Source organism: Chelon labrosus (assembly GCF_963514085.1).
Source record: "Chelon labrosus genome assembly, chromosome: 15".
Taxonomy (NCBI): Eukaryota; Metazoa; Chordata; class Actinopteri; order Mugiliformes; family Mugilidae; genus Chelon; species Chelon labrosus.
This window is the reverse complement of record NC_140348.1, coordinates 13,498,768-13,512,527: the sequence shown is the minus strand read 5'-3', so window position 1 is coordinate 13,512,527 and position 13,760 is coordinate 13,498,768. Positions and strand designations below refer to the sequence as shown.

General features: G+C 42.2%; 1 protein-coding gene across 1 annotated transcript; it reads left to right on the top strand.

Moving 5' to 3' along the window:
* Positions 1 to 8,362: 8,362 nt before the first annotated feature.
* Positions 8,363 to 13,760, top strand: prokr1b (prokineticin receptor 1b; the record flags this gene model as incomplete). The annotated part of the gene is made up of 2 exons (XM_084562474.1): positions 8,363 to 8,829; positions 12,978 to 13,760. The coding sequence occupies 2 exons, from the start codon at positions 8,363 to 8,365 to the stop codon at positions 13,681 to 13,683; spliced, it is 1,173 nt and encodes a 390-aa protein (XP_084418600.1). The 3' UTR covers positions 13,684 to 13,760.

Genomic DNA, 13,760 nt, shown 5'->3' with positions numbered 1-13,760 from the left:
TTCATTTACTTAATCTTCCATTAGGTAAATGAATCCACTAACGAACCAAAACCCCAGCAGTCTCAAACTCTTCCGTCTGAATGTCGTCCTTTGCGAAAATGAGCAGTAAAGCTTTGACTTCAAGGTTGGCCCGTCATTTGCTAAATCCCTTGAGCAGCTTACTGCCAGCAATACACTAAAAGGCTGTTGCAGTTGTCGTCTTAGACCTTAGACCTTAGACCTGTGACTTTAACTTCTCATGGGTCATGAAAAGGCTGATGCTGAACCGCGTCCGACCCAAAGCTTGATCTCTTGCATCAAACAGAGCACTTTGGTGGATGACTCCTTCATCTACCTGCTGCACAGATCCCTCTTGGGGGCACTGTGGGGGTCATGGTTTTTTTTAACAATACAACAGTAGCTGCTCAGGGGGAAGCTATAGGGAGCAGGGGTCAACAGCCAGCTGACTGCATGGACCCTCGCCTACATCACTAATACACCACAGTATGTATGTATGTATGTATGTGTGTATGTATGTACGATGGGGTGCTCTGCTGCACAGGGGCTCCACAGGGAACAATGCATTCTCCATTCCTCTTCACCATGTACACCTCTGACATTCAATATAACACAGAAAGCTGCCACATCCAGAAGTTCTCGGATGATACAGCCATAATTGGATGAGTATCTTACGGGAAGGACCTGTAATACAGGAAAGTGGTCAAGGAGTGGTGTGAACTCAATCACCTCCACATCAACTCCTCCAAGACAAAAGAGATGATGATTGACTTCACAGACCGCACCGGTGAGCATCCCGTGATTGGATATCGACACAGTTGATGGATACAAATACCTGGGTTGTTCACTTGAACAATAAAGTAGACGTCCAGCTGCTGACGAGACTGAGGTCCTTTGGTGTGTGCAGGACACTGCTCAGGACATTTTGTGACACAAACCTTCTACGCTGTGGTCTGTCAGTGTGGGGGAATCACAAACAGAGACAAGGGCAGACTGGACAGACTCATGCTGAGGGCCAGCTCCATCCTGGGCTGTCCTCCGGACTCAGTAGAGAAGGTGGGTGAGAGGAGGATTTTGGCCAAACTGTTAAACATCCTAAAAAAAAACTTTCACCCCTCGTACGAGACTGTTGCATCCACAATGCAAGAGAGAACGCTTCCGAAGAACCTTTGTCCTCTCAGCAGTCATAATGTTTTCATATGTTGGTGCACCACTTGTTTTTAACAGCTACTGGAGTTTGTCATTATTCATGACATTCATGAATGTCAATATGTATATTCAGCCTCCACCTCAAGTTTTTATTTAACTTCGGTTGGTTTTGCACCAAAGTGTAGTTACTTAAACTTCATACAGTCTGTAAATATTTCCTATGCCCTTAATACACTGATCATCCATAACATTATGACTAGCTACATAATACGGGCATTCTCAGGGTGTCCTGTGGTGTCTGGCAACAGAATGTTGTTAATGGGGGCCTTTGGGTCCTATGGGTTGAAGGGAGGGGCCTCGGTAGATCAGGCTCGTTCCAGCGCCCCCCACAGATACCTGATCAGTTTGGGTCTAGGGAATTTGGAGGCCAGGTCAACATCTTGTGCTGCGGCTTTCAAGCAGAACACTGAATTGTCACAAGATTGGTTAATGTTACTCCACCTGTCAGTGGTTTTAATGTTGTGGCTGATCAGTGTGTATTTACTCTTATATAGTTTCCTTCTCTTCTTTTATTCTATTTTGTATCTAACTTATATTTTTGCACTGTCCTGTCCAGCTGCTGTAACATCAAAATTTCCCCTCTGGGATCAATAAAGTCTCTTCTTATCATATCTTATCTTATTATCTCTTTTTAAATTTGCCAGGTCTGTAACAGACCCTCAGGAAATGCTAGCCTACTTGATCATTCAAGCCCAGTGTTTCAAACTCCACCCGAAATTTGCCTGAACTTTCAGATCCTTTAACCCCTTCAGCACAGATATAAGTATGACTCATATACAGTATTACACAGCATTGTCTAAGAATGTGGAACTGTCTAATTAGTCTAGCATTCACCACAGCACTGAAGCAGTGAATGTTTCTTCCAACTAACAAGCCTCCAAGGAGAGTTTGGTGCCGGTGTAACTCTCCAAGTGTATGCAGGGATCTGTGTCAATCACTACTCCACCTATAGTGATATACTGTATAGTGCATTGAATACTTCATAATCAGCCTGCCCTCAGAGCTCATAAAGCCTTCTGTGTAATATTTCCACTATGTGCACAGATTACAGACTACAAGGAACACTGACACTGATCATCAATGTCAATTGCCTGTGCGGGTGAAGGTATTATGTGCTTCAATACATTTTTGTTTTTTAAATTTTTGAGATTTGATTGTGCAATTGGCTGGAAATCCATTTTCACATACTGCATTTAAGTGCTACAGCCAGGATGAGACACACAGTGACACACATTAAAGGGCATTTCTAACCAGCATCCAGTCAGGGCCAGAGCCAGCAGAAAGGGGGATTCTGTGTTTGGGGTACTGCAGGACATAGACGCTGTAATAAACGCACGTAGCTGACGCCAGTGCGAGCCATTTATACTTGTGCGCTTGTCAGTCTGGCTCACTCCGTTAAAAACACCACCAAAACACTAGTCGGCACTGTGTCTTTTTTGTTTCCACTTCCTGCTTCACTTTCAATTATGGCGACTGGAACTTCCGCCAAAACTTCTCCGAATGCGAGTCATACTGTCACAGATTTTCAAGGACAGGTAGGACCCAAATGCTGGACACTATACGATGAGGCAGGAGTAGGCAAAAACTGCATTTAATTAAAACAAAAGGAAACACAAAGTGCTGCTGAGATGGCAGGTGAACCAAAAACAAAAATGAAAACCTTCAAAAAGACAAGAATGTAACATAACAAGACCAGAGCTAGGAAACACAGGAAACACAGGGAAACAATGGAAAACAGTATGACGCAACTGAGGACAAAGGGAAAAGCAGGACTATATATACACACACACACACACACAAGGGCAGAGGAGACACAGGTGAAAACAATCAGGGCGGGGCAGACAATAGGCTCGTTCGACTTCATGCAGATCTGTGCAGATCTGACTTGACGTGATGCATGCTGGGTTGTTCTGCTCATAGACCTCGCATATGATTGGTTAAAATGAACTTGTTCGACCCAGCATGCATCACGTCAAGTCAGACCTGCACAGATCTGCATGAAGTCGAACGCGCCTAATTACAAAGGTGGGAAATCACAGGACATGAAGGTGACGAGAAACAGGTGAAACCAATCAAGACGAAGAAGACAATCACAAAGGCACAAATAAAACAGGAAACTGGAAAACGTGAAACATGAATGAAACTCGAAACATGAACACAGGAATCAAAAAAACAGAACCATGACACATACAAATGTTTGTATCTCAGAAACCCCTCGCTTAACATTTCCTCGATGTGTCCCGTCTTTACTGATCCAAAACAATCAATTTGGAGGTGGAGAAACAGCCAGAAGTACTAAAGCGGGAACGCGCTACTATCAAGCAGACCAATCACAGCTCCTGTGGTCTGCGTTGCCGCACATCAGCCACAGCGTTAGAGTCTGTGTATGCTCTGCGCTGTCGCCGTAGCTACGATGTCAAATTGACGCCAAAGTCTAAATCACCTATTACTGTGATGTGAAAACAAAGGGTCCAGGAAGCAGGTTAATGCACCCTTGTGTACTACGGGGGCAAAGAAAGACAACTGGAGATCTATTGCCTTGTTACTAAACAACTAAATATGCAGAGACAGAATTATTGAGCAACTGATACTGAAACACGTAGTCAAAAAAATATGCAAACATGAGTTAAGGCTGTAGTGATTTTGCTTGCTTTGCTGAAGTCCTGCTGTCCTCAAAAGAACTAACATTGTTCCAAAACAGACGGCTTCTGATCAGATTTAAAACCCCAGACATACGGTATTTGTATGGATTCTGTTTCACTGCTGCTTATTCCCCCGTTACGCTATTACCAATACACTGTTTTCCAGTCTGTCCGCCCACATGCAGAAGCCGTAGATTACAGGTCTTATGCATATTCTCCTGTTGAGGAGGGGGACTCGAGGATCTTTTTCATCCATATTCACTGGTTACGAGTGGCAGTAAATCTGAGGCCCGGGTGAGCTTACAGAGCTGTCCGTAGCTGGAAATTAGAGCCTAGTGTTTATCCTGCTGTTCAGGCCTCCTGGGCTACAGTGACAGACAATTGCAAGGTTGGGCAAGTATATTTAGAGGGTAATAAAAACTAATAGGAACATGCAAAGAGAGCTCTGTCTTCTGTTGTGATCTGGGGAAATACGCTCAGATTCTAGAAAAGAAAACTTATCTTCCTGTGACCACTACAGGTGACATGAGGAGTTGTATGCCAGTTCACTTGTGTCTTTTGTTATCTGTTATTATATATAAACAGCACCCACTATCTGGCAGCCTGAAAAGCACCCTGCTGGCAGATACAGAGGAGGTGTGAGATAACACAAAAAGCCATCTCGCTGCTATTTACAGATGATTGTCAGAGGCAATCTAAAAAAAAGCTGCAGCTTTCCATCACAATGAGAAATTGATCCTAAAAAGTCATCAGTGCAGCTGTCTGTGTGGGTTTATCTACCTCTCGGGACGGCGTTTGATACTGAAAACTTTCCCCAGCTCTGTCTATACATCGACCACGAATAGAGAAAAAAAAAAAAAAGAGATGAGAATCAGTCCACAGTCTCGTTAATTGGTCTGACAGATGTTTCACTGTTATAGGAAGGAATGTTGCAGTTCAGAGAGTGGAGCACTTGTAACCAGAGATTACGTGACTTCCTCTTCTCAAGTGGTTGCGATTCACTGTAAGACCTTGCATATAATGATGGACTGATGATATTTAAAAAACCTACAGTTATGTGCTGGAGAACTGGCGATGTTTAAATGCATCTTTAAGATACTGTCATTTGAGACAACAGCCAGAAATTTTAAAGTAATAGAACACAGACAGAGAGTGTATTATACCGGTAGAATAAGTTCAAGTAGAATTAAATTTATACAGATAAAGATGCACAAAATGCATTATCCAAGGATTCAAAAAAAATCCTTCAAATACATATCTCCGTATAATCTATATTTTTAATAGATTATTAGAGTATTATCACCTGTTTGGTTTTTATTACAACTGAATTTAGTGTTTCACATCACTCAGACTGCTCTCAAAGCGTTTTGTTTAGTCAAATTACAGGACTGACACACACAAAGTGCCAACATGTACAGTTTATTTGAGGTGCAGAATATGTATGTGAAGGGACAAGCCAATAGCTTTACCAACCAATTGTCTAAGCGGACTATTGGTGGTACTGTGTTCGGAAAATGTTCACAGGTGCAGCTGTGCTACAAAGCAGATCCAATAAAATGAAGGTGGAATAGTCCTGTGTGACCTATTCTAATGTCGATTTTATGGTAAGTTCATTTGTAAAACTCTAGGAAAGAAGAGACTCGCACATCACTTTTCTCCTTCATTATCCCTGAACGCAGTTTTTATGGGACATGACGCGGTGGGACTCCATGCAACATGGAACGAACCGGGAAAAAAAGTGGCAAAGTTGAAAGTTTGAAAATATTCAACTTCATGGAAAGGGGGGTCAAATTTACCCTGCAGAGATGACAAAAGTGGAATGCAGAGGAGGGTCAGTAAGTTTAGTCTTTACCTACTGTGGATGAGCAGCTCGTCCACGAGGGGAGCCTCATTAACAACTGACTGGGACTGATCTTCATTTCAGATACATCTCAAACAAAACGCTCCAGGCAGATTGCTTACTTGCACGGTATTAGCAAGTAAGCAAGCTAAACTCAGTGCTGGCGTTGACATGACAGCTGGCATTTCATAGCTGCGAGGTAGTGATGTCAGGTCACATCATCCGTCAGAGTGCACATAATCTGCTAAGATCTGACAGACTGGCACAGAAGTTCACAAATTCTTCATTCATGTCCAATACGTAAAAGGTGATCATGTCATATTGACATAACCACCATAACCCAGTGACTTGTCTGCTTAACAGTATAAAGCATCTATTGGAAATCAACAGAAACCAAGCATCCGATGTAGTCGCACTACATGAGCATAATCATTGCAGACCTCATAGAGTCAGAGTAAGCTGTGCAGACTTTCTAGATGTTTGTGACCTTTGACATGGCTGGTCGTGTGAATGTGTTTGCTTCAAGCTGCCTTTTACCATTACAACTGAAAGTATGTATTGGAAGATTGTGGTCAAAAGCTATAGCACCTCACCCACTGCAGATCTTAGCCCTGCTCTGCACAACATCAGTCTTATGTGTGAAATGTGGGTGTGAAAAACCTGTCACGCAGCTCTTTGTTTTTTCCAATAGAAATATTCTGTTGCACGACTGCTCCACACAACCTGCTCAGAAGCACGTTAGCAAATAATTTCGGGCCACAAAGAAGCAGCAGCTAAAGAGAGGGAGAAAGGCAGAGTCTATAAGGGAAATAAATAACCAACCAACAAACATTGTGGTCTTATCACTTTAACATATGCTAATGTTACTCCATGCTGGATTTCCGGTGCAACTGATTGCTGACAAGTTCACGGTATTAATTAAAAGACGATAATTTGTTGTGTTTACAGCTTGTTTCTGCTGCCCCCTACTGGACTAAACACAATCTAGCCGTGGTTGCAGTAACATAGTCCAATTTAAGTCCAGATCATGTAATAAAATTGCACTCAAAAAAAATGCATTTTTATCTTTTAGATATTTTGATGTGGTCAGAGAGCAGACACTGTGATTGGTTAGCGATCGATTCAAGAATAATCCACAACATATTATTTTCTTATTCCTTCATCCTCGTACCCTGTGTGAAATATTAGGTTAAGGCTAGTGGTAAACGGCACAATGCTTTTACGCACGTCCAATAAATTGGCGAACTTTCAATCCCCCCCCACACACACACGCACACAGGCTCGCGGGCGCATCGTCCTCTCTCTCACGCCTCCTGAAACCGCGCCTCCTCGTCAGATTTATCACTTGAGCCCGAGGAAACCGACGGACGCAACTTTTCCTTTCCAAGGAGCGCCGGTGGAGAGCGGAGCGGTCTGGCAGCAGATGCAATCAGAGCGCAGGGAGGCTGCTGGAGCGATCTTCCATCACTGGTGGTTGGACTGCTCATTAAGGCAGGACCAAAGCTCGGTTTCACACCTCACAGTAGGTTAACAGGTTTTTATTGTTATTATTATTTTTACATCTAAGAAAAAACTGAGGAGCCTTCTTCAACAATTGCTGGTAAGTGCCTGAAATATCAACGTGCGTCTTAATTTGCTGCATTGTGTATTATTATTATTATTATTATTATTATTATTATTATTATTATGGGGGGTCTGTGGAGTAGTGGCTAGAGGTACAGCTTGGGACCGAGGGGGTCCCACTTCTCCTCCCGCCGTGTCCATGGCTGAGGCGCACTGAGCAGGCATCTAACCCCCAAATTGCTCCCCAGGCGCAAAAGGTTAAATTATTATTATTACTATTTTTGTCATAAGAAAGCCAGAGGAAGGAGAAATGCTGATTATCTGTAAGTGCGTAATAATCCAATACTCTGCAGGTTAATAGAAACCATTGGCTATAAAAGTTCTGTGTGTAAAGGCTCTCTTGAATGTAGCACGTATTATTGATTCATATTTATGTTTTTTACACGGTAGCAATGACTTCTCTTAGCTTTAGGCACTTTAGGAGAGATCACATTCTTTCTTTCTCTCTTCCTTGCCTTGTATCATTCACAGTGTTGGAGAAGCAGTTGTATCTCTTATCTATCAGGCAAATCTGTTTTTATTTGGTGAAATATATTATTATTATTATTACGATATTGCTGCTCTCCTCGTGTGCATGCTAGTGGATTTAAGTGACCACCTCTGCAGCAAATTATATGTGCTGCCACCAGGCGCAGCCTCGCCTGTGACGTTGGCTTGCTGTGAAGTGACAAAGTCTTAATAAATTATTTGAAGGCCTTTGCGAGAAATAACGACCTCGCCGCCTTCAGAAAATATCCCAGAAGTGTCACACGCCGGACTGATTGCTCCTGAAGCAGTGAGATCATGTCATTTCTTGTGATCCTATCTTTTTGCCGTGAATCGTGACTCCTGCGTGACTAACTCTGAGGTGGGAACTGTCTGTTCCAGGTGAAGATGTGCTCCAAAGAAGATTGGGCCCGTTCAAATTTTCACCTTCATACAAACAAGTTAGTTGAGGAAGGGATCACGGGCGTCATGCACCAAGAGGCATCACCTTTTTTTACCTCATTTGTTGGATTTCAGGTTTAAGATATAACATTTTCTAAACCAAAGTAAGAGTGTGCTCTAAGAGATGGGGGACTCAAACATCAGCCACATGGTAGTAGCATCTACAGAGATGCAGGAAAGTCTCCCAGAAGCCAAGCTAGATCATTATATGTACAGCTATGACACGGACTACGGCGTCCCTCCTGATGAGATCCCAGACACCACGCAGGGCCAGGCCTTCTTTGTGGCCACCATTGTTATCGGTGTCGTCCTCGTCTGCATCATGCTGGTTTGTGGGATGGGGAACTTCATATTCATCGCCACACTGACACGCTACAAAAAGCTCCGCAATCTCACCAACCTGCTCATTGCCAACCTGGCTATCTCAGACTTCATTGTGGCGGTGGTGTGCTGCCCATTCCTGGTGGACTACTATGTGGTAAAACAGCTTTCCTGGGATCACGGACTGTTGCTGTGCGCCTCTGTGAACTATCTCCGGACTGTGTCCCTCTACGTGTCAACGAACGCTTTGCTTGCCATCGCAGTTGACAGGTGAGTCTGTTAATACTCTTGAATGCCGGTGTCTCTGTCTGTGAGCATGCAACACACCTGCCTCTTTCAGAAATCTTCCAGACTGCCCTGCAGAGATATAACAGAACAAATAAAGCTTCACTATTTATTTCCTGACAATACCTCACACCTCTTGACAAAATCTAACAAAACCGGACAAAACACAATATAGCTGTAGCTGTATCTGTGCAATTATTTCTATATTGATTTTCTTATAACTTGTTATTCATCACACACACACACACACACACACACACACACATTGACGCTTTTTCATTTTTGACTTGCCCCTCTGTTGTGAGTTTACTGTTAAACAAATCTCTTGGACATGTTTACTGCTCTTAATTAAGCTACCTACTCCTTAGGGGTCATTATGGTAACACTTTACAATATGGTACCAAGAGAATTATTAATTACTAATGAGTGGTACTTTAAGAAAATTCAATCTATTTAATGAAAACAGTCTGCAACAATAATGAGTGATCCGTGAAAGGGAGCACTTTCAACATAAGCCTTTCCCGATTAACTACGACTCAGATGCTGATTGGAGTTAACCATCACTTGTTACTTAATCATTCCTTACTCTTCCTGCACATCCCTGGGCAAAGCTGTCTCTCATTACTTCATGATCATCTAACCGTTACTTATTCTTTTAGTGTACCCAGACTAAGGACTCACTCATTACTTCCTGATTGTGTGCCATTACTTACGTCTTTTACTGAGGACTTTACAGAATTACAGGATTTGATATGTGTTTTTTTGGACATCATTTTAAGAGCTAAGACGCACGGTTGTGGAGCAGTTTGTGTGTTCTCGCTGTGCCTCCAATTAAGTGCACATACCTTCTTCAACAGTTCAGCGTGTGTGTGTGTTAACTGGTAATTCATTTATTTTAATCTTTCACTATAAATCAAAGTGAACATGAGTCAGCTGGGACAGGCTCAAGCCCCAGAAGACAAAGCCAGTATAGCCAATAGATGAATGCATATTCAAAATACATATATTATATATTAACAGTAACCATCAAGTTGGACTCCATGGGTGTGCAGCTCCGTCAGTCAGTCCTCGCTCCTTCATTTCACTTCATTTCCCAAAGCTCCGAGGTTTGTTACGTTGTCAGACAGATGAAAAGAACCTTCGTTTGCAGAAAGACAATATCTGGGTGACTGATCATGTGTCACTTACTTGGGCACGAATTGTAATTTTGCACAGGAGTGTTGTCACAGATCCAGTTTGTCATGCTGTCAAGCAAGGCCAGTGATGGATTTCATCAACAGGTCATCAGCTCATTCATCATTGTGTTGCCTCCCTTGGCAATAGATCGTGATTTAACAGATATTTAATTAAAGAAAAAGCTTAAAGACTGCACCATTTGTCAGCGTCAGGTCAAGCAACAGCGGAAACAAAGTCTGTGTTCTCAGCATAAACAGTTAATTCTGTCTATAAAATGAGCTCTGTTATTCATAAATATGTTGTTGAAGTGAGTCAAAGATTGTGTCGGTACTGAAAGCATGGCACAAACAACAAAGTTAACTGGCTAGCTTTGGTTGCTCTTGGTTGGACAAGTAAATACTTATTTTGCCTACATAATGGATGCATTACCAAGAACTGCAAAGATGTCGTCCAATATGTTCCTATGAAAGCTGCTCAGCGATCTTCCTCTCAAACATGCAGTTCACCTGATTTCTGTGTTGCATTCAACAGGTAGATATCCTCTCACGGATGCTCATCTTTATATCCTCATTTGTCTGCGCCAGGTATATTATCTATGTAGTCCTCCATTTGGCACTGGTTGAAGTACTCTTCACACATCATCCAGGGGACAGAGATGGAAATCACAATACTTACATGCTACATAATCCAGGTTGGACCTACTCTCAACATGTTTGCCCTATGATAAAAGAGCAAATGCATTATGTATTAATGGATTTGAAAGCAGCATATATGAACAGGCACACACATTGTGAACACTGTAAAACCTTTGACAGCCAAGGAGCGTGTTATTTTCCACAACAGCTGGAAGACTGCAAAGTAGATAACATAAAAAGCTCCAAGATAGTGAATATTGGTCTTACATAGGTTGCAAGGAACATGGCTATGAATAATTGATAACGTTGCTCTGCAACTGCCGGGTGAGCAGATATTGCTTACACATTTACCATGTTAAGAAATTCTTATAAGCTAGTACTCACAACAAGCTGGCCAAAAGTAGTCTGTTACAGTACTTAGTACGATCCTTGGATGAAGGTTGCTAATCAATTTTAATGAATGAAGGCAATGGTAACTGTTGGAGTGAGAGATAGCACACAGAGGAGACCAGCTGCTAACAGTATGCTTCTGTTTTTGATGTGTAGGTCGAGAACCAAACCTGAAAAAAAAAGACAATAAAACCCAGCACCAAACATTTGAATCCCTCAGACATCAAGGCTTACTGAGTCAAGAGGGCCCTTAAATATAAGTGGGTGGAGGTGCAATCACCGAGCATGGTCTGTAAATTGGTGATAAGGCACAGATGTAAGTAATAAAATCAGTGGGTGGATTTCAATTAGCTGCTTCAATTTCAGGGCCCCTGTGTTGTGTCTTTGTTTGTTTTTCATTCTGCTTGACCTCTAGATACAGTCACATGGAAGCTACTCAGGTTAGAACCAGTTTGAAGCTCAACCAACCCAACTAAATAAAAATGCTCCGTGTTAACATCACTGTCAGAATAAACAGGCCCAAACGTTTCAAGAAGAGAAAAAGGTAGTTTGAACCTTTTCATAAACTACTCTAGTTATTTTGTGTCTGAAAATGTCAGATTTCGGTGTGCTCAGTCACATCTTGAAAAAAATACCTTCTGAAACACTCAAAAGAAAAAAAAATAATTATTTCAGTCTCTCTAGCGTGAAGTCTATTCAGAAAGTGGTTTAACTGATTGTCTCGTTGCCTGCACCTGTGTGTTGGTTATTGAAAATCCCGGTTTTGCAGGCATCAGTGAAAGCCTTAGTGCCTCAAATGGTTGCTATTGATTTCTGGCCTCTGCGTTAGCCCTGCGACAGAGAGACAGGTGACCTGTCCAATCACAGCTGGGATAAGCTCCAGCCCCCCCCCCCGCGACCCTGCAGAGAACAAGCGGTTACAGAAGATGAATGAATGAACGATTTTCTGCCTCCCTGTCAGTTGTGCACAGTGATTGTTTTAGACTTCTCTAAACTTCACAAATGCAGATTTCTAGGAACCCAGTTCTGCAAAATGCAACCCCCACCGCCTGTTGTGACACTTCCCCCACCACTGCAGCAGAATATAAATATAGAGTTAGGCCCAGAAATGTTTGGTCACATTTTCATCTTCTTTTTGATAGTTACAAGATACAATGATATGAAAAGCATGAAATTAAAATGCAGATTCCCAGCTTGTATGTGATGGTATTTAGATCCAATTTGGATGAAATGTGCAGGAATCGCAGACATTTTATTCACAGGCGTCTACTTTCAGTGGCACATATTCATTAACAGCTGAAAGAACAAAAAAAAAAAAATTAAAAATGCATGGATCTCAGTGGCTATTGCACATTAATTCCATGTGCTCAAAGGAAACACTGAAAAGTGAAGTACCACTTCATGAGTTTAAACTTTAAACTTTTCCTATAATCCTATAGTCCTATAATTATGTCCATGTCATAATTATTAATTTCTTATGTATTAAAGCCATATCCAAGATGTTCATCTTCTGCCATTTAAATAACCAACAACATAAATATATGAGTGTTTACCAAAAATTTTGTATTTCTGATTAATAATTATATTTTTGCAATAGGTCACGCACTGATGTGACTTGTCAGTCATTTTGGAGCCATTTTAGTGCCTTCCTCTTGTTTTACCTTTTGAATTATGTGTGAGTTAAGTGAGAAAAAGCACAATATTTTTCGACTCTATAAAAATGACTTTCTGCCAATATAAAATATTCAGTTTGCTGAATTATGGAGCACTGTGTAATGAACTTCAATCTTATGTGAGTGACTGGGAGCCATTTGCAGAATCTTTAGGGCTCACACAGCACTCAGACTGCTGAATAGGTTGTTTGATTTCATTGTTTCGGAGGCTTATTTCATGCCTTTTCAATGATACAACAATGTGTCTGTGTTGTTCCAGGTACATGGCCATCGTCCATCCTCTGAGGCCTCGTATGAAGTACCAAACCGCTTACTGCCTGATAACAGGAGTCTGGATTGTTCCCATTCTGATATCAATTCCCTCCGCATACTTTGCTTCTGAGACCATGTACCCTCATAGCGGCACCACTCCAACCACTCACAAAGTCTTTTGTGCTCAGATATGGCCTGTGGACCAGCAAGCCTATTACCGTTCTTACTTCCTGTTTGTTTTTGCTGTGGAGTTTGTGGGGCCTGTGATTGTCATGGCGATGTGTTACGCCCGAATTTCCAGCGAGCTCTGGTTCAAAAACGTCCCAGGCTTCCAGACGGAGCAGATACGGAAGAGGTTGCGTTGTCGCCGTAAGACAGTGATGGTCCTGATTGGGATCCTGACGGCGTACATCCTGTGCTGGGCGCCGTACTACGGCTTCACCATCCTCCGAGACTTCCACCCTACGATCATCTCCCGCCAGAAGAACTCCTTGGTGGCCTTTTACATCATAGAGTGTATCGCCATGAGCAACAGCATGATTAATACCTTCTGTTTTGTCAGTGTAAAGAACAACACAGTTAAGTACCTGAAGAAGATTGTTTTGCTGCGCTGGAGGTCAACCTATGCCCCCAGTAAGACTGTGGAGGAGATGGATATGAGGACCTCCACCATGCATGTAACAGAGGAGATTCAATGCGTGCATCTGAGGTGAAGGGTCGTTAAGGAGCGTTTCCAGTTGTTTTCTGTTCTTCTTATTATGAGAATATGATTGTTGTGCCATTTGTACAT